Below are 21,545 nucleotides of genomic sequence, written 5' to 3' on the forward strand. Positions count from 1 at the left end.
GGGGTCCGGATCCGCGGCCACAGGTGCTGAGCATTTCCACCTCTGGGAGACGTGGTGCGGACCCGTCCCCGAGCGGGAAGCGGGTCCGGGACCGTTGGTCTGGTGAGATGGAGTCGGACCCCAGGGGTCCGGCTGCTCAGCTCCTTAGGGCGTAGTTACGGATAACTACGCGTGTCTTGTCACAGTTAAAGTGGGTACCCCAGTTGCAGGGTACCGACAATTATGATGTACCGGTGCTGCCTTTGGTCGAGAGGTCCCTCATGTCAGCTCGCCTCACAAAGGGTTAACGTGAGGCCGAAGCAATTACAGCAGCGGATTATGGGAGGTGCTGAACTTTGGTAGGAGTACGAGGTGCCACAAGCAGGGAGCCGAGACCGTAAAGCTGGGGGGCTCTGGTTCTTTTTCTTGCAGGCCATGCGGATTCAGTGGTTGCTGGTTTTGCAGCGCCTGACGCGGCAGTCTCTGAATACCATTTGGTGCTGTGCATATCGGCCGGGGCCAGATTTGCCAAGCACCAACTTCGGTGCCAGCGGCCGGCACAGCTCCAGGTATGGTTATGGCTTCACAGCTCTAAAAGGCTACTAATACATGTCATTTAAAAGATATTATTAAAGCAAATTTTGAGAGATATGACTAGAGAGAATTTTGAATTGTCTTTAAATTTTATCTTTTATTGCTTTTAATTAACGGTTACATGTCCAATATAAAATGGTGAGGGGGGGGGGGGGGGGTAGAAGAGAGTCAGCAAATGATAATTAGGTTGGCTTTTGCAACCTCGTTTTTAAGCGAGATTAGCGTGGTAGATGTCTTGGTCTATATAGGAGATACGTATATGTATATGTTGAGATGTATATCTTGGTTGGCCGGCGTAGGGCTGCGGAGATCAGCTGCGGATATGGTGGCGAAGAAAAAACAGTAGGATGGGTCGCTGTGGCCTGCGGGGCAGAGCACCGGCCACGGATGGTCGGTCGGCCGTCAGTCTGTCAGTCTACCAGAATTCCTTCCTCTCCATCTCTCCTCCACGCGGGTGCCCGGCATCTTGGATCTGAGGGAACCGGACAGCAGGGCACAGTACTTGGCCCATAGGTGATTTGTACTAGTCTACTAGATTGCCATGCTCTCCATTGGATTACACAAGGACGGAATCAACAGCGGGTTGGGCTGCAAAAGGTCGGCTCTGTTGGCTACTTGATCTTTCAGGGCCGATCAGGCATACCTAGTAACCTACTACTAGTATGCTGTATGCATGCCTCAGTTCACATCTCAATCTTCTGATGGTGTTCGAACGTTTTTACTAGGCTCAAAGCCTCAAACGAGGGAGAAGAAAGAGACGTGTACGCGCGTGTACGTGTGTGTAGGGGGGACTGGACTTCGGCTTAGGAAAAAAAAAACTAGAATGAGCGTTGAGTTCAACTGAATTATGTACGTTGTCTCATTCATTCCCGCTATCCTGTAAAGCAGATAAGTGGTTAGTTTGAAATAATCCATATTTGATCGACAAAGGAATGCCTGGATGCCCGCAATCAGGGACCCCTCCAGCCTTGCTTTGGAGACTCCAAAATGTTAGTATCTCCCCAAACTGCATTTGCTTGATGACTCATCTAATCTGTTGATAGAAGGATATAATTTTTTTTTGAAGTAAACAGCATGAGCACTGCTATATCATTTAAGAGAGAAAGCAAGTAGCGTTTAGTACAGATTTATTACATGAAGGGACAAATAAACTCAAATAACACAAGAACTAGACTTAACATAGAAACTAAAAAGGCTCCTCTTCTCCCCTTGCTCTCTTCCGAAGAGCGATCTCCTTCTTGATTTGGGCAAATGTTGATAGGAGGATATAATTAACTATTTGCCATCCTTACGAAGTGAGTGATCTGTAATTTACCAGTTCAGACTGTTTGGCAAATGTTAGGAGTCAAATCATCACACAAGATGGAATTTTTTTTTGTTACTAGAAGAATAACAATGGTTTCAGCAACAAAAAAAATGTTCCAGCAACAAATCCAACTAGATCACATGTGTGGGTCAGTTTGTTGGGCCGGATTTAGGTCCAAAATGTAGAATCCTATGGGCGGGACTTCACGGCTCCACTCAAGGTCACGCGTGATTTTAACAGCGCCCATTTGTTTTTTTAGATTAACAGCGCCTGTTTGTTTGTGACAAGTACTTTATAGTCGCAAATATTAAGAGTCATAAGTGTGACTGACAGTCAAATCATCACACAAGGCCTAATAATTATCTTTTATTCCGAAACATTTTTTTGTTTCGAAATAATTTTTTTATTGCTGGAACAATTAAAAAATTATTCTGAAACAAAAAAGAATTTGTTATGAAATAAATTGAACTGAATTACGCATATTAATAGATTTGTTGGACTAATTTAGGCTCAAAATATAAAAATTTAGAGTGGGAGAGGCTATGCCCCCAACAGCGCCCCTTCCCGCCTGTTCTGAAAGACGGTGGGCGTAGACACGAGTTTGACGGTGGGCTTTCGTGGCCAGATTTGTATGAAAGGCCGGGCTACCATGGGCTGGCCCATCTCCATGGCTCAACTTTGGAGGAGTCCATCCGTTTGGGCCTTGGAGAGAATACTTATGTAGCGGAAATCTTATATATCTTTCGAAATATTTTTTCTTCTACACCTTCTAGTATTTGAGATTCGTGTAAACCATCTCATCTGTTAGATCTACCAAATCCTAACCTTATTCCTCCTTCCTCCCGTGCGCCGCCGCCGCCGCAACTGCTGCGCGCTGCTGCGGCCGCCCCTGCGCTGCGCCGCTGCTGCCGCGCCCTGCGCAGCGCACGGCTGCTGCTAGCCTGTGCGCCGCTGCGTGCTGCTGCTGTGCTGTCGCTGCGCCGCGTGCGGCCGCCCCCTCTCCGCGCCGGCGTCGGAGAAGAAGATGGGTTGGGAAAAAAATGTTAATTTAGATTTTAGTTTGTTGAATCTATTGTTTTGATATGTTGAAATAGTATGTAAAAAATGTTGAACCTATTATTTTGAAATGTTGAATTTTTTTTCAAAATATTGAAATTAATTTGGGCCTAATGGGCTTTATATATGGATAGTTTATACATCTTCCACAAGTTATATAGGAGCCCCCTTCTGCAGTCCCCTGTTCTGAACGATCTCTCACTCCTGTAGTGCTCCAATTCGATATTTCGATCCATCTCCCAGTTCAGTCAGGTACTAATAACGATGCTCTGTTCTGAACTTTGCTGATTTTTTTTTTGAAGAATTAACTTTGCTGATTTATACACAGTACCGGCTTTGCTAGCTGAAGAGTGAAGGCAGTTACGAATCCAAGGAATCAGGCCAATCTACCGAAGAATCTGGACCAAGGGATAACAGATAACACGGCTGCCATCAATTCAGAGGTGGATAATGGGGCTGTTCAGCTGATTTAAAAGCCGGCTGATTTCGGCTGATTTAATAGTACCATGTGAGAAGAAATAGGTCAAAACAAGCCGAAATAAGCCGGGAAAAGAGAAGCGAACAGGGCAAAAACCCATGGGAGAAATGCAGCATCAGAACAGAAGGTGCTGGCCATACATCCTCGTCACGGGGCCCAGGCCAACGAGCTCCATAACCATAAGAGAAACAGCCGTCCAGAGGTCTACGCAACTCGCTCCATTGGGATTGGGTGGACATCTAACTGCATCACATGATGGTCATTTGTTCAAACATGTCACTGTCCTGCTGCTTGGGGGAAGATGCTAGATTGCTACTAGCCCAAGGGTTAGGACCGTAGAGCTTGCAAGGAGCCAAGGACTCTAGGAGGCCGCCGAAAACCTGCCCTTCAGTTTTGCCTTGGAGAAACACAGAGCAAACAGTAAAAACGAAGCAGTTTCAGTTTGTACGTTGATGGCAAAGAAGGGAAGGATAGGAGCTGCTGTTTTCCTTTTTTTTCTCATTCTCCAGTGAAGTGAACGACTCGTTTGACACAATAATTTATTCATTCCCTACAGGGAAAAAAACGAAGTTCTTCTTTTGACATGAGCAAATTCTCCAAGTTTTCTTTCTTCGAGAAGTGCACGGAAACATTTCCATTAAACATAAGCCCAGGATTGTAATACCACTCTTACTTGTCAACCTCTAGTCCTCTAAGAATCATTCAAAATCAGGGCCAAGAAACCAAAACCATGCACAAGGTCAGAGATCAATAGTACACAACTAGTTTCAGGGCTAAGGAATTGACAGAACACGAGACAATAGAGATCCTGAAACACACTATTACAACTCTTTTTAATAAAGTCATAACATGCTACTCGTGCATTTTTACATGCATCCATTTGATTCCTCTTTCTTTCTTTTTTCTCTTTCAAGGTCACATAGGATATACACACATGGACATGCTACAGAGTTACAATTGGAACCTATACCTGAACAAAAGCTTATATAGATTTCAATTGCGTATGCCATCGCATATTTTGAAGCACTGCAAGTATGCCCAGATCAACATGGCAGCTGAATTGGGCCTCAATCTTCTCGAATCAATGTACAATTGAGCGTTCCCCATGCAGTAGCAAGGCATGATCCATTTTACAAGATGAGAAGCTGTCAATGCTTACACATTGGAAGAAGAACCGAAGATTTGAACGAGCGATGTCCATGTCCCAGACACCGCAAGCGCAACCCCGATGACGATGACGGCAACGTCGGCAACGAGCGCCGCCCACCCGATCTCGGAGCCGAACACCTTGAGGTGGAACACGGCGGGCAGCACGAACCCGAGCACGACGCAGACGCTGCTCCCGACGAGCGAGAGGAAGTCGGCGAAATTGGGCACTAGCATCGCCAGGAGCCCGACGACCACGACGAGGATCCAGCGCAGCCACCAGGCGTAGCGCTTGCCGCAGAGCAGGCGCTCGGCGACCTCGTACACCGGGTTCATCATCACGGGCATGGTGAAGAAGAGGTTGATGCAGAGGCCGAGCTGCACCAGGACGGAGAGCCACCCTGTGCCGAGGTTGGTGGTGATGATGTCCCGCGTGGCGGCGCCGAACGCGAGGTAGCCCATCGCTCCGAACAGCCCGTACATGACGGCGATGAACGCCATGGACAGCGAGAGCGTGGCGCCGAACCTGCGCTTGTCCGCGGCCTCCGCCTCCAGCGGCAGGACCATGCCGATCCCCTCGAAGGCGTAGACGGCGACGCCGAGCCCGTAGAGGATCTCGGCGGGGCCGGCGAAGGCGAACACGGGGGGCTTGTTGGCGAGCCAGATGGAGGCGTCCTGGCCCAGGACGACGCCCATGGCGCCGAGGTCGACGACGTCGGCGAAGATGCTGAGCGGCGCGAGGAGCGTGAGCGTCTTGATGGAGTTGAGGCCGAGCTGGAACGGCAGCATGGCCCAGATGAAGAGCGCCTTGGCGGTGAGGAGCGGGGAGTCCGGGGAGCCAGCCCCGATGGGGTAGAGGTGCGCCATGGTGTTGGAGATGAAGATGAGGTAGCCGACGCAGAAGCTGGCCTGGCTGAGCACGAGCATGGCGTCGACGGCGTGCCTCCCGGGCGCGCCGTAGACGGCGTGGCCCAGGTCCCCGAAAGAGGCGATCTTGGGGTGCTCGTCGGCGATCCGGCGGCGCGCGGCGACGAGCAGCATCATGCAGTGGAAGGTGAGCGCGGCGACGGCGAGGAGGAGCAGCGTCCCCGCCGCCCAGCCCGTGCGGGAGAAGGTGTAGGGGAGGCCCAGCACGCCCGAGCCGACCACCGCGATGAAGACGTTGGCGAACGTCTTGGGCTGCGACGACAGGTGCCCGCCCGCGCCGCCGTGCTGCGGGAGCAGCGGCGCCGCCGCGTCGAGCCGCGAGGACGAGGAGCTCGCCTCCTTGTCGAATCCCATGGCCGCCGCCCGCTGGATAGGACGGATCGGGCGGCTGCCGGCTGGGGGGAGCGGAGCGTAGCGGCGTGGCCTGCTGGCGTCCGGGGAATTGGGGGAGCTCGCGCCGTGCGCTTTCTCGCTTTGTAGCAGAGGCGCAGCAGGGCCGGTGGTAGCTAGTGGCCGAGGTGGGTGCGGGATCGGGCGTCGGAGCAGGACACGCCGTGGACATGGTTCACGGACTGGTGTGTTCGCCAATCATCAATCAAGTGTATGGCGTGCCGTACTCGCACTGCCCGTGTGGCGGCGCACGGGAGGCGAGGGTGTCGGCGCGCGCACGGGCATGTCTCTCTGGCCTCCGTGCTCCGTAGCGGCGGCGAGGAACGGAATGGTGAAGTTGTTAGGCTTGCTCGCCATGGCTGGGAGTGCCCGGCATCGAGTTTTGAGGCCTCGCCGCGCTACTGGGTTCTGGCCAACTTCCTCAACTTGTTCTCGGCAGTGCTAGACTGCTAGCTGCCCCGCCGGCGCGGGTTGGCAATCAGGCCACCATTGAGCAAACCTGCCGGAAACTAAATGTTCCTCGGCCAAATCTGTCAGATCAGGTGCCGAGAGGGCGGATCGGAACGCCGCATCCGGAAGGATCAAACTTTTCCTTCTCTTCTTCTGGTATGAAACACGCGTGTTTCGTCATGTGCTCGTGCCAACTTCTGTGAGCCTGAGCCTGACAAGGAAAGCGACGTTGATGCTTTTCTCTCTATTTTTGGGGGAATTTTTTCGGTGACGTTGATGCTTTTCTCTCTATTTTTGGGGGAATTTTTTCGGTGACGTTGATGTAGGCTGCCGGTTCACGCACTTGCTACATGCGGTTAACCTGACACTTGAGTATAGTAGTTTTATTTTCCCGGGAAGATACCGACATCCTTGACTCTGCCGATGCCTTGCTGAATTTATAATTGGACCTCCTGATCTTTTTTTTTGCGAGGAATTAGATAATTTCATTATATCTAGTTAGTGTTACAGTCTTCCAGTACAAGATGACCAATACAATCAGGAACCGTAGCTAGCCAAACAGCTGAACTACAGACACGCCTAGCATATTGTGCTAGCTCATGTGCTACTTTATTTTGCTCTCTATTAGCCTTCAAAAGCTTAACCCCTCCCAACAAATTCATGAGTGCCTTGCATTCTGCAATCCAGCTTGCATGTATTGAGCGATCAATTCCTTGCTTGGAAAGAGCTGCGAGACAAGTACAACAATCAGACTCTAATATTGCTGGGCTTTGTATCCATCGTACAACGAGTGACAAGCCTTCTTTGCACGCAGCGAGTTCTGCTTCTTCTGCTGAAGAACATCGGAACAAATACCTCTAGGAAGAGAGTAACACCTGTCCTAATTGGTCCCGGATGACAATACCAGCTGAAGCTTGTCCTGTGGACTCGATAAAGCTTCCATCAATATTGATTTTAACCCAACCATCCCCTGGAGGCTGCCACCTAAGTTTTTGCGCCAGATTCATCGGTGTTGCTTCTTTCTTCTGTTCCCTAGCAAATATGTTCATGGTCGCCTTCCCTTTAATGTCATCAGAAGTATGATTTGTGGTCTTATATAGTGTGTTTTGCAAGGACTTTAAAGCTCTAGCTGATTCCTCAATAGATAGTCTTGCTCCTCCATGTGTTACTGCATTGCGATCATTCCAATTGCGCCAAAGGATTAGCAACAAGGGAGCTTGATATGCAGCCGGCAGGCGGTCAAGCAAGAGCAATAACCAGTCTGGACCTGAAAGATGGAGTTGTTTGGTGTCCGGAACAGGCCACTCGGTGCGCATTGCTTCAAAGAGATCACGAGCATGAGGACAAGATACCACAGCATGAAAAGCAGTTTCAGCTTCGAACCCACATATTGCACATGTACTCGTTTCCAAAATATGTCTTGCCTTCTTATTTTCATTTGTTGGTAAGGCATTTTTTGCAAGACGCCATGCGAAAATTCTAACCTTCGGTGGCACATCAGCTTTCCAAATATAATTCCATAATCTTGAACGATTTTGAAATTTACTGCCAGAGGTATTGGCACCTAAAGTTCTCAGGTTCAGCGCAAGCTTGTATGCACTTTTAACAGAAAACACACCTGTTCTTTCAAAGTGCCAGGCAATAATATCCTCTGTTCTTTCAATTGATAATTTGATTTTCAATATTTCTTCAACATCTACTGGATCAAAGTGTTCATGCAATACTTCTGTTTTCCATTCAGCACACTCTTCATCAATGAGATCAGATACCCATTTGAGTCTGGACCGTCGCCGCCTAGTAACTGGTTTCAAATAATAATCTCTAGGCACCCAATTATCACGCCAAATACGTATGTTCTTCCCATTCCCAACTCTCCAATTTATACCTTTTTTCAGCAGCGCCAAACCATATTCAATTGCCCGCCAAGTATTTGAAGCATTTCTTGGGAAGGCGGTATCCAGCAGCCTACTATTTGGGTAATATTTCGCTTTCAACAATTTGGCACATAAGCTGTCAGGAAAAATTAGCAATCTCCAAGCCTGTCGGGCTAACATGGCTTGGTTAAAAAGATGAAGATCTCTGAAACCCATACCCCCTTGGCATTTTGGCTGCACCAAATTTTTCAATGATACCTGTAACACCTCATGTGTTAATTACATATAATTAAGATTAATCACAGGCTTAACTAGTTAATTAGAGACCTAATCTTTTGGGTACAAATCGAGTCACCAAAAATCGACTCAAGTTCAGTCCAATTTTCTGGAGCCTGGGAAAACCCGGATACTCCGGGTTTGCACCCGGATATTCCAGAATTACCCGGATACTCCGGATTTGTTTCCGGATAGTCCGGACCTGGAGTTTCTATATCACGTGTCTTAGCTCTTGCACTGTTTCCAAACGTTAAAACATCAGCCCTTCTCTATTCCTCACTCCATCACGCTCACCCTCACTCTCTCACGTCACTCTCTCCCTCTCTCACGTCCACTCCCTCCCTCACTCTCTCCCTCAAGTGCTCTCCCTCTCCCTAGAGACCTAAACCCCCAAATCCTCCACCCCAACTTGAGCTCAAGGCCAAGAAGGCTTCAAGATGGTGAGGAGCACCTTCTTCTCCACATGTTCCTCCCCGGGAAGTCTTGGGTTTCAAGTTCTTCGCGCGGGGAAAAGCTCGTTCAAGGTACTCCAACTTGAGCCGGCCCGATCTATCTTTCTAGGAGGTTCTAAGTGATTTCCTTTGGTCAATCATCTCCTTATGCATCCTTGAACTAGGATTCAAAAGGGTTTCAATTTTGGTGGGCTAGTTTTTCCACCATGAGGATTTCTGTTCTTGGTAGAAAAAAAATGCTGTCGGACCCGGAGACTCCGGGTATAAGCCCGGATACTCCGGATTTGGAACACTCCAGGGAAAACTCCGGGTATAAGCCCGGATACTCTGGATTTTTAACATTCCGGGGACAACTCCGGGTATAGACCCGGAAACTCCGGATGTATCCGGATACTCCGGATTTTCACCCGGATAGTCCGGACCTAAAAGTATATATCATGTGTTTTGGGTCTTGTGACTAATCCCAAACGTTATTACACTGTTTTCTCTCCTTTCCTCTCTCCCTCACGAGCTCTCCCTTTCCCCTTGGCCCTAAACCCTAAATCCTTCCTTCCAAATCCATTCCAAGGCCTAAGGGAGCTCCAATCGGCATGGGGGATCCTCTCCTCCCAGTATCCCACCTTGGGGTGGTTTAATTTTCGAGTTTTCTTGCAAGGGAAGCTTACTCAAGGTACCAAAAGCTAGGGCTAAATGGATTGGTTGTTCTAGGGTGTTTTAAGCGATTTCTTTTTGGTCAATCGTCTCCATACGAGTCACTCTACTAGGGTTTAGAAGAGTTTCGATTTTCGCGGGTTAGTTTTGTCGTAACAAGAATTTCAGTTTTTGGGGCGAAAATGTTGTGAAACCCGGATACTCCGGGTAATACGGAGATTCCGAATAGGAATCCGAATATTCCGGGTTGCATTAGGAATGTTAAGTATAAATGGTACAAATTAGTAGTATTTATACTCGGTACTTGTTAAGTTGTTGTTGTATGTCATATTTGCATTCTCATGTCATATGCATCTCATGTAGATGCGCTAGATGTACAGTGCGTGAGCGTGAAGCGCGCGATGATTGGAACCGAACCCCAAGACAGTGTTTGATGGATGTATCCTAAAGAGAGAAGGACCAGCTGGCGCAACTGAAGACCCGGCCCAAGGTCGGAAGGGCCCAAGGCCTTGATAGCATTAACACTGACTTAGTGTTACCCTCAGGCAAGCCCCGGTGCATATCCTACTATTTAAAATTATGTCACCTATATATGTATCTAATAATTGTGCATTATGTTTAGAAATTGTTTGAAACTTTAGCTGCATGATCCCTAGGTTTTCCTGGGCCTTATACTAGTATGAATAGGTCATTAGCACTGCTATACTTAATAGGGCTCGATAGAAGTCGAGTGATAATTCTGTCACTCGCGAGATATAGGATGTCTCTATATTGCAGTATATGAATTATTATATTCAAGATGGAAGGTATGGTATGAGAGACCGGATGGGGGAAGGTGTAGCCCCATCTGTGTTGATTAAGGACCGTTCTGTTGTCGGCTGTGCTGATCAGGGATTGAATTGTACTAACCGCATGCCGGGAGTAGGAGGTAGTCGAAACCGGTAAGCCGAGTACTGCTTTGCTTCGAAAGTACAAGAACCCGCACCCAACTCCTGGGGCGAGTCGAGTAGTCGCGGAGAATTGGGATGCATATGTTTACTTTTGGTGGTCTCACGTTGAGCTCGGCTGACCATATGTCGTTGGGCTGGTTCCTGTAGTTCGAGGCGGGGAGGGGAAAGATTGGTGCGTGGGGTCCGACGAGGCTTTTGCGTGCCGTGTTGGTTAGGTCCACCTTGCAAGGTTAAATCGGATCGATTCACCGTGTCTCGCGGTCATGAGAGTCTTGATCTCTTGGTCACATCGTAGTAAGGAAATGAATTAAAAGAGATGAGATGCGGGCTGATATTATCTAATTATTGAATTGTTCACCATGATTGTTATAGATTTGCAAATCATAGAGAATTAGTAAATTGATTACTTTATATTGAAGCTAAAACATAGAAAAATAAGGACTCACCTGTAATTGCTTCTTTTCCGCAAAACCAACCACTAGCCAAAAAGCTTGCATGTCTAGAATATGTGGGCTAAGTATACCCAATAGACGGGTAAGACTTGCTGAGTATTAGTTGCTCAGGGTTTATTGTTTATTCTGTTTCAGGTATAGGAGCTAACTAGGTTTCCCATCGGTGGGCTCGATGTGGCATCGTGTCTTCCCGTCTCGGTAGTCCTCGGCTTATTTAGTTTGTTTTATTTATTCTCTAGTAAAAATACTTTGTAAGTTAGATTATCTTCTGTGCTGTCATTTTTTTTGTAAATTTTAAATTTAAAGCTGTTTGTAAAAGTCTTAATATATTTTGCTATTTTTGTAAGATTGTATTGTGCTGGTACCTTCTGCGCTCGCCTTCGTGCGAGACTTCTGGTGTGTTTCGGTCGGCCTGTGGGTTGAAAGCAACCTGTCAAGTTACACTTAATTAAGCTAATGCGACTGATGCGTTCAGATGATGACGGTTACGCTTAATTAAGCATTTTAACTCGGCGGGTCTGTCACAATACCCAGCGAGTTTTCCTCTTTCCTTCTTCAGCACCCCACCAATATTTTCTTATTAGCAGCATCAATTCCTCACATAAACCCATCGGCATCTTGAAAACACCCATTGTATAAGTGGCTAGTGCTTGTGCTACTGATTTTATTAAAACTTCCTTCCCAGCCATAGACAAATTTTTATCGCTCCAATCTGCCATCCTTTTCCCAAAGCGTGCTAAAATCGGTTGGAATTGATCCTTTTTCATACGACCCTCTAGAGTGGGCAATCCAAGGTATTTCTCCACAAAAGCCTCTTTTTTCAATTTGTAGCTCACCTCGAACACTATTCTTATCCTTTTTCAGAGCATAAGGTTCCAAACATAATGGAGCACTTGTGAGGATTAATTTGCTGACCAGTACATCTTGAGTACGATTGGAGGATATCCTTAATACGATGAGCTTATTCTACATTCCCCCTAAAAAACAATAAACTGTCATCTGCAAATAATAAGTGTGATATTGTAGGCGCTCTTCTGCAAATTCCCAAGGCTTGCACATGTTGGGACTCGACTGCCTTTCTCAGCAAAGTTGACAACCCATCTGCCACAAATAAGAAGAGATAAGGAGACAGTGGGTCTCCTTGTCTGAAGTCCACGTGTTGGTTTGAATGGACTTTGCAAGACACCATTCAAGCTCACTTGATAAGTCACAGAAGTAACACATTGCATAGTCCAATTTATCCATTTATCATTGAAACCCAGTTTACGCATAACCCCGTCCAAATAATTCCACTCCACCCTATCATATGCCTTAGACAAATCAAGTTTGTAAGCGCAAAATTTACGGGCATTTTCATTACCTGATTGTATAGCATGAAGACATTCAAAAGCAATAATGGCATTATCAGTTATCATTCTTCCTGGAATAAAGGCACTCTGATTTGGCGCAATGATATCATGCAAAAGTGGTCAGATTCTATTTGCCAAACATTTTGAGATGATCTTATATACTACATTACATAAGCTTATTGGCCGAAAGTCCTTCAGGTCATCTGCTGCTTCTTTCTTCGGAATCAGAACAATAATGGTTGTGTTGACCCCCTCTGGCATTACACCTTCTTCAAAAAACTTACGGACCGCAAGAGTCACGTCTTCCCTTAAAACATCCCAATTTCTTTGAAAGAAACGAGCTGGAAAGCCATCTGGCCCTGGCGCATTTAGAGGCCCAATCTGAAAAAGAGCATCACTTGGACCTCCTGATCTTGACCAGGATGTTTCTCGCATTTGTTTCGACTTTCTTTTTTTTTTGTTGATGAAGTGAAAGACTCGTGATCGTGTAGCCCAAGATACGGGACGGAGTGCAGAAATGAACTCCATATACGGTGGGTATGGGGAAGTAGCACTCTGGCAATGCGATATTCAGACGTAGTGCTTCATGAAGCGACAGGCCGGTGATTAGTTGCAGCCGGAATTTTCAGATTCAGAAGTGCGAGTTACTTATTTTTTATCTGAGCAAACGGACAAAAGCGCACGTTGTAGCCTGCTGGATGTTGCGTCGTCCAGTAGCCTGGACGCATATTCACCAGCAACTAGGCGTATAGCACACGCATTTGTGCGGCTAGTCGTTATATTTTTACTTAAAGATTATACTATTTTTTACCATATATTATTATGTTGATTATCGTAAATTATGTCTTACTGTTGATTAAAAAAATTCAACTTGATCTACCTATAATAATAATTTGATTTGTTGAGCTTTAATAATATTATGGAGATAATTATTCTTATTTTCATTTTATTTTGATTGATTGTTGTTAGCTTTAGTTCTTATTAATAGTACATATTTGTAAATGATACATAGCTAAATGATATTTTATATTTAACTTTTCATAATGGCATTGGTGGGTGATTTTTAATTAGGCACAGGGGTATTTTAGGCTAATTTCTATTGTAATGGCAGTGGTGGGTAATTTTTATTTTTTTATTTTCTCCGATTAACGTGATAATTTATAGGTCTTGAGAGCGAACGTGGAGACTCCGTTTGTTGGCCAAATAATAAGATAACTAGGAAGGCCACCGGCGCATTTGCGCGGCTAGATAATACCATCTCTAATGTTATATTTTAAATTATTTAATTATTTATATTTATTATTTATGCGGCTAGGTGTAAATATATTTAAGGTTGCACTTTTTTAATCGGCTTTCATAAAGTATTTTTTGTTGACGAAAATCAAGATCTATTAAAACTATTTTGAAGATCAATAATTTGATTATATTTTCATACTCCTTCTAGGTTTGAATTAGATAACATTTTGAGATAGTTCTAAGTTTGTTGTTGTATACATTGATTAAAAATATTTAGTTTCACTAAAGTGTAAATTTTTTAATAGTACACAAAGTTGTGTTTTGAGGATCACGTCAATAGCAAATAAATTCATTTGGAGGTAGTATTATTTTTTATATAAGAAATTTTTTGAGCATTTTTTAGGTTTATGTGTTACAGTTAATGTTGCAGCGTAATGATTTTATTTGTTTAATCTGGATTCTAAGTCAATGATTTGCGGCAGCTTCTTGCCATCTTCCTGGTACTCACCTGCTGGTGTTGCTGCTTCTTGTTTGCTGTTATCTTGATTGCTCAAGGGGAGAGACAAAAAGGAGAGGTTTACTCTCTCATTCCCAACTTAATTCGTAGAACCAATAGAGCGTGTGAATCCTATTCACCCCCAACCAATTATTTTTTTGTTGTAGCCCCTAATCCAATAATAGTTCCTCACACTCCACATTCCACTCTTCTGCGTGTCCACTCCATATCCGCGCTGGCTTATGGCCTTTCCTTTTTCTCATTTTTATTTTTCTTTTTTCTTATTTTTTCTCATCCCCTTATATTTTTCCGATAGAATATGGATTTAGTGCAGCTATTTTGTTCCTCTCTTAGCCTTGGGTACTCATTTAATCAATTCAAATATGCTGCAACTGATTTGACTAAGACAATGAGATAAACAATGGTTGACATAAGGTTTGTTTCTGGTTTTTTTAGCGCCATTTATTAGTTTCAACATGATTTTTGACCGAAATGTTAGTAAATAGAACACATATTAACTTTGTTTGTATATATTTCAATTGTATGCTAAAAATAATATTACAATTATTGAACTAAAATGATAGTATTTCTCAGTAAACTGTGAGGCTACAACTTTTCTACTTTTTTCAGCATGGTGTTGTGGTATGCAAATATTTTTTTGAAGCTTGTTTGAATTTTTTTTATCAATGTCTATGCCTGTAGAAAAAATGAATTAATAATGATGATAGTAATTTTTAAGAATATCCTAGCTTACCCAAAGTTAGTTGTTTGGAGTCTTATTACTATGTTACATATTAGATTAGTTTCTTTATAATGGCATAGTGGGCTATATTTAGTCGAACACAATGGTATTTTGGTCTAATTTTTATCGTAATGGCAGTGGTGGGTGATTTCAATTTCTCTTATTTTATTCGATTAACGTGGGCATTTTTAGGCCTTGAGATCGAACGTGGAGCCTCTGTTTGTTGGCCAAATAATAAGATATCTCAGAACACCGTGAGGCTACAACTTTTCTATTTTTTTCAGTGTGGTGCTATGGTGTGAAAATATTTTTCTGAAGCTTGTCTGGAATTTTTTTATCAATGTTTATGCCCATAGAAAAAATGAATTAAAAATTATGATCATAATTTTTTAGAATCTCCTAGCTTAGCCAACGCTAGTTGTTTGGAGTCTCATTACTATATTAAATATTGGATTATTTTTTTTATAATGGCGTGGTGGGCTATATTTAGTTAGACACATGGGTATTTTGGGTCGATTTTATCATAATAACAGTGGTTGGATTAATTTCTTTATAATGACGTGGTGGGCTATATTTAGTCAGACACAGGGGTATTTTGGGTCGATTTTTATCATAATGGCAGTGGTGGGTAATTTTAATTTCTCTTATTTTCTCCGATTAACATGAGAATTTTTAGACCTTGAGAGGGAACGTGGAGGCTCCGTTTATTGGTCAAATAATAAAATAATAGAAGATGTGGTACGGTACGTCAAAGTACAATTTCATTCCAATAATATTAAAATTATTTTTAAATAACCTATCACGTATCACGTTCCTCGATTCATCGATTCGAAAACTTTTGTGACTGTGCTGGACGACGCCGCGGGTGAAGTGAAACGCCAGTCACCAGCGGGGAGTCCAGGTACAGCCTTTCAACCGCGTGCCGCCCGTGCCGTGCGCGCCCCCACCGGCGGCTAGCTCGTTGACGGCGAGCGGAGGAGCGCGCAGATAGCAGGGGACGGCATGCTGGTCTAGTTTTGTGCAACGAGGTTTGCCGTGCCCCGTGCAGGCGCGTCGCCTTGCAGCCTTCTTGGCTCTGCGGCTTCGCAAAGAAAAGAAAAAAGAAGAGCGCCAAAATAGCAATGGCATCTACGGTGTGTGACAACATCTGGGCTAATTATAATTAATTGAACTTATTAGATACGCCTCACGAGTTATACAATTAGTTTTATCATTAATCTATATTTAATACTCCTAATTAATCTAAGTTGCTTATGAACGCCTCCTACAAGGCAAAGGCATGCTGCATGCACAATGGCCGGCAAAGGGTGCATTGCATGCAGATGCCACTGGCTGCTAACAATCGCTTCGAACAACATTTGGAATCATGGGCACTAGGAGCTTGTATGTAGTACTGTCCACTGACCGCCGGACCTCTTCTAGCTGCTGGCTTTTGCGAAAGGCAATGTCTGGAAACTGGGATGCCTAAAGCCTTCTCCAGTGACCGCACCCTGGAATGAGCTGTCAGATGAAAATCGCACCCTCACTATTGGAGCAAACCGCACCCCTAACCTTGAAACAAGAATCGAAGCCCAAATGAAATTCAATGCCTACCAATTGAACCCACCGCTAGAAAAGGCGTAAGGGCAACTCCAACCAACCCCTTATTCACACCCCTATCCTGTTTTTGAGAGTCCAAACGTCAAAAACCATCTCCAACCAATCCCTCACCCAAACCCCGACTCTCATCTAAACTCTCATCCACCCACCCGAACTCCTAGATGTAGGAGCTCCTACTCGAGCTCTCATCCGGCCGCGCCACCAACTGCCGCTACTCGCGCCATGGATCGGAAACCTCCCAATCGAGGCAGCCACTGCGTTGCCGACAATATTCCACAGAGCCCAGCAGCAACAGCACCCGCGTCGTTGCTCCCCAGGCGGACAAGCGCTTCCTCCTGCCCCCAGCAGCTGCTTGCGCCTCTGCAGGGGCTCCGCCCCAGTCTCTCCTACCCAAGCTAGCTTGGCGTCGGTGGATGCTTGCCGGAGTGTGAGAGAGAGACAAAGAGGGAGAGAAAATACTAGAAGACGAGACGAGAGAGATCAGTTGGATGCGAGCTTGCCGCTAGCTGTTGTTATTTTTATATACAATTCATCTCATCAATAAATTACTTTTGTGTTTTCTTATTATATATTTTTTAAAATCATGCTCATTTAATTCGTGCAACTATGTATGAACAACTTATCACAAATAATACCATTTACATATAAAATAGCTATCTTGTTAGTTACAAGATATAGATAAAATAAAAGTGTGTGAGAGAAGTAGGGAGGCAAATGAGAGATTGGTTGGAGTGCACGGGGAAATAGAGAGTTAAAATGTGGATGAGAGACTCTTATATGGTAAAGTAGGGGATTAGATTTGAGAGTTTGGTTGGAGTTGCCCTAAGGCCTTCTCCAACGGTGCACTGTAACCCATCTCATAGAATTTTTTAATAGATGAACGGTCCACGCTAGCGCGGGGCAGAGTGCTAGCTCGCTCAGTTCCCAATGCCGCCTCCCCTCAGCACCTATTCTCATACTACTACACTGATATTTTTTTACTATGCGCAAGAGCAGTAGCGGAGCTACATGCAGTTATTGGGTCAGCGGACCCTGATAAATTTATTAAAAATCAAAGTAAATCACTGTTTATTATTGTTTTCTATAGGCAAAGACTCCAGTGTGGGATAGGAAAGACCCCGGTTCCATTTTGAACTGGCTTCGCCCCTGCGCAAGAGCTAACTTGTCTCACCATTGGAGGTGGCCTAAGTTTGTTATTAGCCTGAACTAGACTGGAAATAATCTTTGTGGATCCTACTGCTGTCGCCTCCCTGAGCTCATCTACCGGTACAAGCAGCCCGGGTACGCCGGCGTCCAGCAGTCCGGCAGGGTGTCGTCGTGGTACACCTGCGAGGTCAGCGAGACAGGGACCAGGCAGAGCCCTCTGCCCCTCAAGCCACGCTCATGCCCCGTCCCCGTCTTCTCCTCTTTCTCTTCGCCTCCAAACGGGACACGGCCCTGGAACCAAAAAATATAATCGGCAACGACTCGTGAGTTCGTGACCCCGCATCGTTGCCAATAGTTTAGTGAAAACAAACTGAAGATTTATAGTACCAGAGTACCTCGGTAGGGGTTATCTGGACCCTTAATATGTACTTCGAGATCAGTGCAAGATTCAGGGGTGTCAGGTAGAGGTGGAATCGAGTCAGATCGTGTACACGGCTGGATGCAGATACGTATTGTATACGATAAGACATAAACTTAATAAATTATCAGATTCTGTACCAGACACACCCTTTATAAGCTACCTACTACTTTTGTTCTGGTTCAAAATCATTTGAACCACCTCTCTCGTCTCGGCCATCCCCTTCCCTTCCCCACCGAGAGTACAGCTCCGCCTCGCCGATACTGCTCGTCGGAGCAACGATGGTTGGCCCCTGTGGTCAACCGACGGCGCAAAGGCAAGATCCAATGGTCCCGGGGTCAGATCCGGCATCGGCAGAGAGGCATCAGGCAGCGCACGATAGATCCGGCGATTAGCAACACGGCCCAGATCCGGCGACCTGCGCCCTGCTCCGCCGCCTACGGGCCCGCTCCTGCAGTGCCACGGGGCTTCTGCAGTTTGCCATCGCCCACTACTCCTTCGCAGCTTCACTGCCCACATACCGCCCACCTTTCCGTGGGCGGCGGCGCTGGCCTCGATCCCGCCGCGGACACTGTCTTCCCCACCGACTCCAGCGGATGCGGGTGAGATGCCGGCGGGGCGATCCCAATCATCCCAGATCCGGCCAGCGACTCGCCCAGCTCTACCCCACTCCCACGGCAGAGGCTCCCAGGTGACTCCCTCGATCAGCCCTCCCCCGCCGGCACCGCCTCGCGCGGCTCAACAGGAGTAGCGGCGCCCCCCTCCCCCTGGTTGCGGGTTGAGGGCTCGGCTGTCGAGGATGAGCGGGAGGAAGAATGCCGGCAGGACCTCCCCCTGGCAGCTCATCCTCATCTCCGCGGGGTGCTTCTTCGCGACCTACAACTTCCTGACGATGCACGGCCGGGGCCGGGATGGGCCGTGCAAGCTCCTCGACGGCGGGGGCTCGTACGGGTCGCGCTCCGGCTCCGACCCGGTGAAGCGGTTCCACGTCGCGCTGACGGCGATGGACACGCTCTACAGCCAGTGGAAGTCCAGGATCATGCACTACTGGTACAAGGAGATGAGCGACCGCCCCGGCTCTGACATGGGCGGCTTCACCCGGATCCTTCACTCGGGGAAGCCTGATGGGTTGATGGATGAGATACCCACCATGGTGGTGGGCCCTCTTCCTGAAGGCAAGGATCTGGAGTAGGTGGGACCAGATCTGGCGGTGCAGAGTGCGGCGGCCGGCGATACCGCAGCCGGCGGTGCTGCGCGCCATGGAGGAGCACGACCGCCGCCCGCTGCGCGCGGCGGCGGGGCGCGACCGCGGCCGGCTGTAGCGAAAATGGCCTCTCATGCCATATTTCAATATAATGTTTTGGCGATTGATGACACACACAACACTTGGACTAATATATGTGTTAAGATGATCATTATCAGGCTTATAGGTCCAAGGGATGAAAAGATACAAAACCCCGAAGAAATCAGGTCGAAAGGACCAAGACAGAGATAATTTGCACTCACTGATTAAACCGACGTGAGGTAAATTACATACACTGGTGCAATGAGTTCAGAGAAGACTCAGTCAGCAGGGTGCACCGGATGAACCGACAATGAGAAAAATGAATACGTCGGTGCAATGGATCTAGAAGCTAAGGCAAGGTCTATACACCGGATGAACCGACGATTGGATCTTGGTGAACGTCGGTGCAGTTGTCCAGAGAGTTGGTTTTTCAGAGTTCACAGGACAACTACACTCACCGGTTAAATCGACGCTGCATCGGTTGATTGCCCGTACATGTAACGGCAAGTTTTTGAGGCGGACAGTTTAGTATCACCGGTTGAACCGACGATGACTATTGGAGGAGCGTCGGATTAACCGGCATTAGGGGCTTTTCAGGCAGCTTTTCTCCAACGGCTATATTTGCTTGTGCTACCTATATATACCCCCATGGCCGGTTGTCACATATGGTTGGAAGCCTTAAGAGCTGAAGAAAGTGCTGCCCAAGCAAAGATCCATCACCAACCATCCTAGAAGTGCTTAGTGCTATATCTAGCTTGTGAGAAGCTTTGAGAGAGTGCTTTGTGCACTTGTATAGGCTTAGTTCTTGAGAGAGCTAGCTTAAGAGAAGTATTGCCGAGGCAAGCAAAGTATTCCCGTCGACGACCCTCCGACTTGGTGTGGAGCGGTGCCGACACTTTGTACGGGGGAAGAGGAGACCCCCTCCTTGGTGGAGAAGCTCTGTAGTGGATTTCGGCCGAGTGACCGAGAGTGACGGTGGCGGTGCACGAGACTCGGTGTCTGTGGGCACTTGCCTTTGCTTGCCGGTGCGCCTTGGTGGTCTATGTAGGATCAAGAACACCGACTAGAGGGGGGTGAATAGGCGGTTTAAAATCTAAAACCAATAACACTAGAGAAATTTAATTAGTAACAAAGGAAAGCCCTATGTCATGCTATTACTATTTCTAGATGCGTTTGCAACCTAGGGTGACAAGACACAAATCAAGCTCTAGTAAAGTAAATTGCTCAAAGTAAAAGCAAGTATTAAAGAGAGCAAGAGAAGTAACCAAGCTTGACACAAGAAATTATCCCGTGGTGTCGATGACTTGCCGGTCACCCCTAATCCACGTTGAGGTGGATTCCAAGAATCAACCGCTCCTCTATCAAGAACCTCTTGATCTTGAGCCGGCTTGAAACAAGGAACCGCTCCACACCTCGATTCCACTAGAGTTGCTCTTCACCACTCCGGTGAGGTGAGCACAAAACCTCTCACAACCGAAATCGGGGCTCCTCAACAATCTCCTTGGAGGTGCTCCACGAAATCCACTTCTCCAAGCCGTCTAGGGAGCGGCAACTCCCAAGAGTAATAAGTTGATGACGCTTGCTTGAAGTTTCCCTAATGCCACAAAGCTCAAACTCTTGATGCAATGCACTAGGAAGCTCTCACACTCTCAAAAATGCAATCTCTAAGCAAGTGTGTGTGAGAGAGGGATGCCTTAGCTCTAATGTGTCAAGAATGCTATCCAAATGGCCAAGAGAGCCTCCCAATGGCCGGGCATTGGGTATATATAGACACCCCTCAAAAAACTAGCCGTTACACTCTTTTCTGCGAAGTCGCGGACCGTCCGCGTTTCAAAAACCGGACTGTCCGCCGTTATAAATCAGTGAGTCAGAGTGCAATAAATGCATGTCAGAACTAGCCGTTAAGCCCTGGCGGACCGTCCGCGCCCCAGTGGCGGACCGTCCGCAGTTAAGAGTTCCAACCCACCAGAGACTAACATCGTCTCTGGAACAAACTTGAGTTTAGCCTGCGGACCGTCCGCGCCTCAGGAGCGGACCGTCCGCAGTTTAACATTTGACCCCAAACCAGAGAAACATTCTCTCTGGTACATATTTGAAAAATAGTGGCGGACTGTCCGCCCACCTGGGCCGGACCGTCCGCGAGCCCACCAGAGACACTGCAAGCTCTCTGGAACGGTCGCGGACTATCCGCCGCTATGGGCCGGACTGTCCGCCAGCCCACCAGAGTCTCTGCAAGCTCTCTGGAACGGGCGCGGACTGTCCGCCCCACAGGTGCGGACTGTCCGCCGTTACT

At 46.8% G+C, this 21,545-nt stretch overlaps 2 protein-coding genes across 2 annotated transcripts; one reads left to right on the plus strand and one right to left on the minus strand.

Annotated features, from left to right (window-relative positions):
• Positions 1-4,156: 4,156 nt before the first annotated feature.
• Positions 4,157-6,227, minus strand: LOC120641456 (amino acid transporter AVT3C-like). The gene has a single exon (XM_039917600.1). The coding sequence runs from the start codon at positions 5,838-5,840 to the stop codon at positions 4,569-4,571; it is 1,272 nt and encodes a 423-aa protein (XP_039773534.1). The 5' UTR covers positions 5,841-6,227; the 3' UTR covers positions 4,157-4,568.
• A 12,539-nt stretch (positions 6,228-18,766) lies between these two features.
• On the plus strand, positions 18,767-19,159 carry LOC120640281 (hydroxyproline O-arabinosyltransferase PLENTY-like). Its single transcript, XM_039916135.1, has one exon. The coding sequence runs from the start codon at positions 18,767-18,769 to the stop codon at positions 19,157-19,159; it is 393 nt and encodes a 130-aa protein (XP_039772069.1).
• The last annotated feature ends 2,386 nt before the right edge of the window (positions 19,160-21,545 follow it).

This window comes from Panicum virgatum, chromosome 7K, assembly GCF_016808335.1.
Source record: "Panicum virgatum strain AP13 chromosome 7K, P.virgatum_v5, whole genome shotgun sequence".
Lineage (NCBI taxonomy): Eukaryota > Viridiplantae > Streptophyta > Magnoliopsida > Poales > Poaceae > Panicum > Panicum virgatum.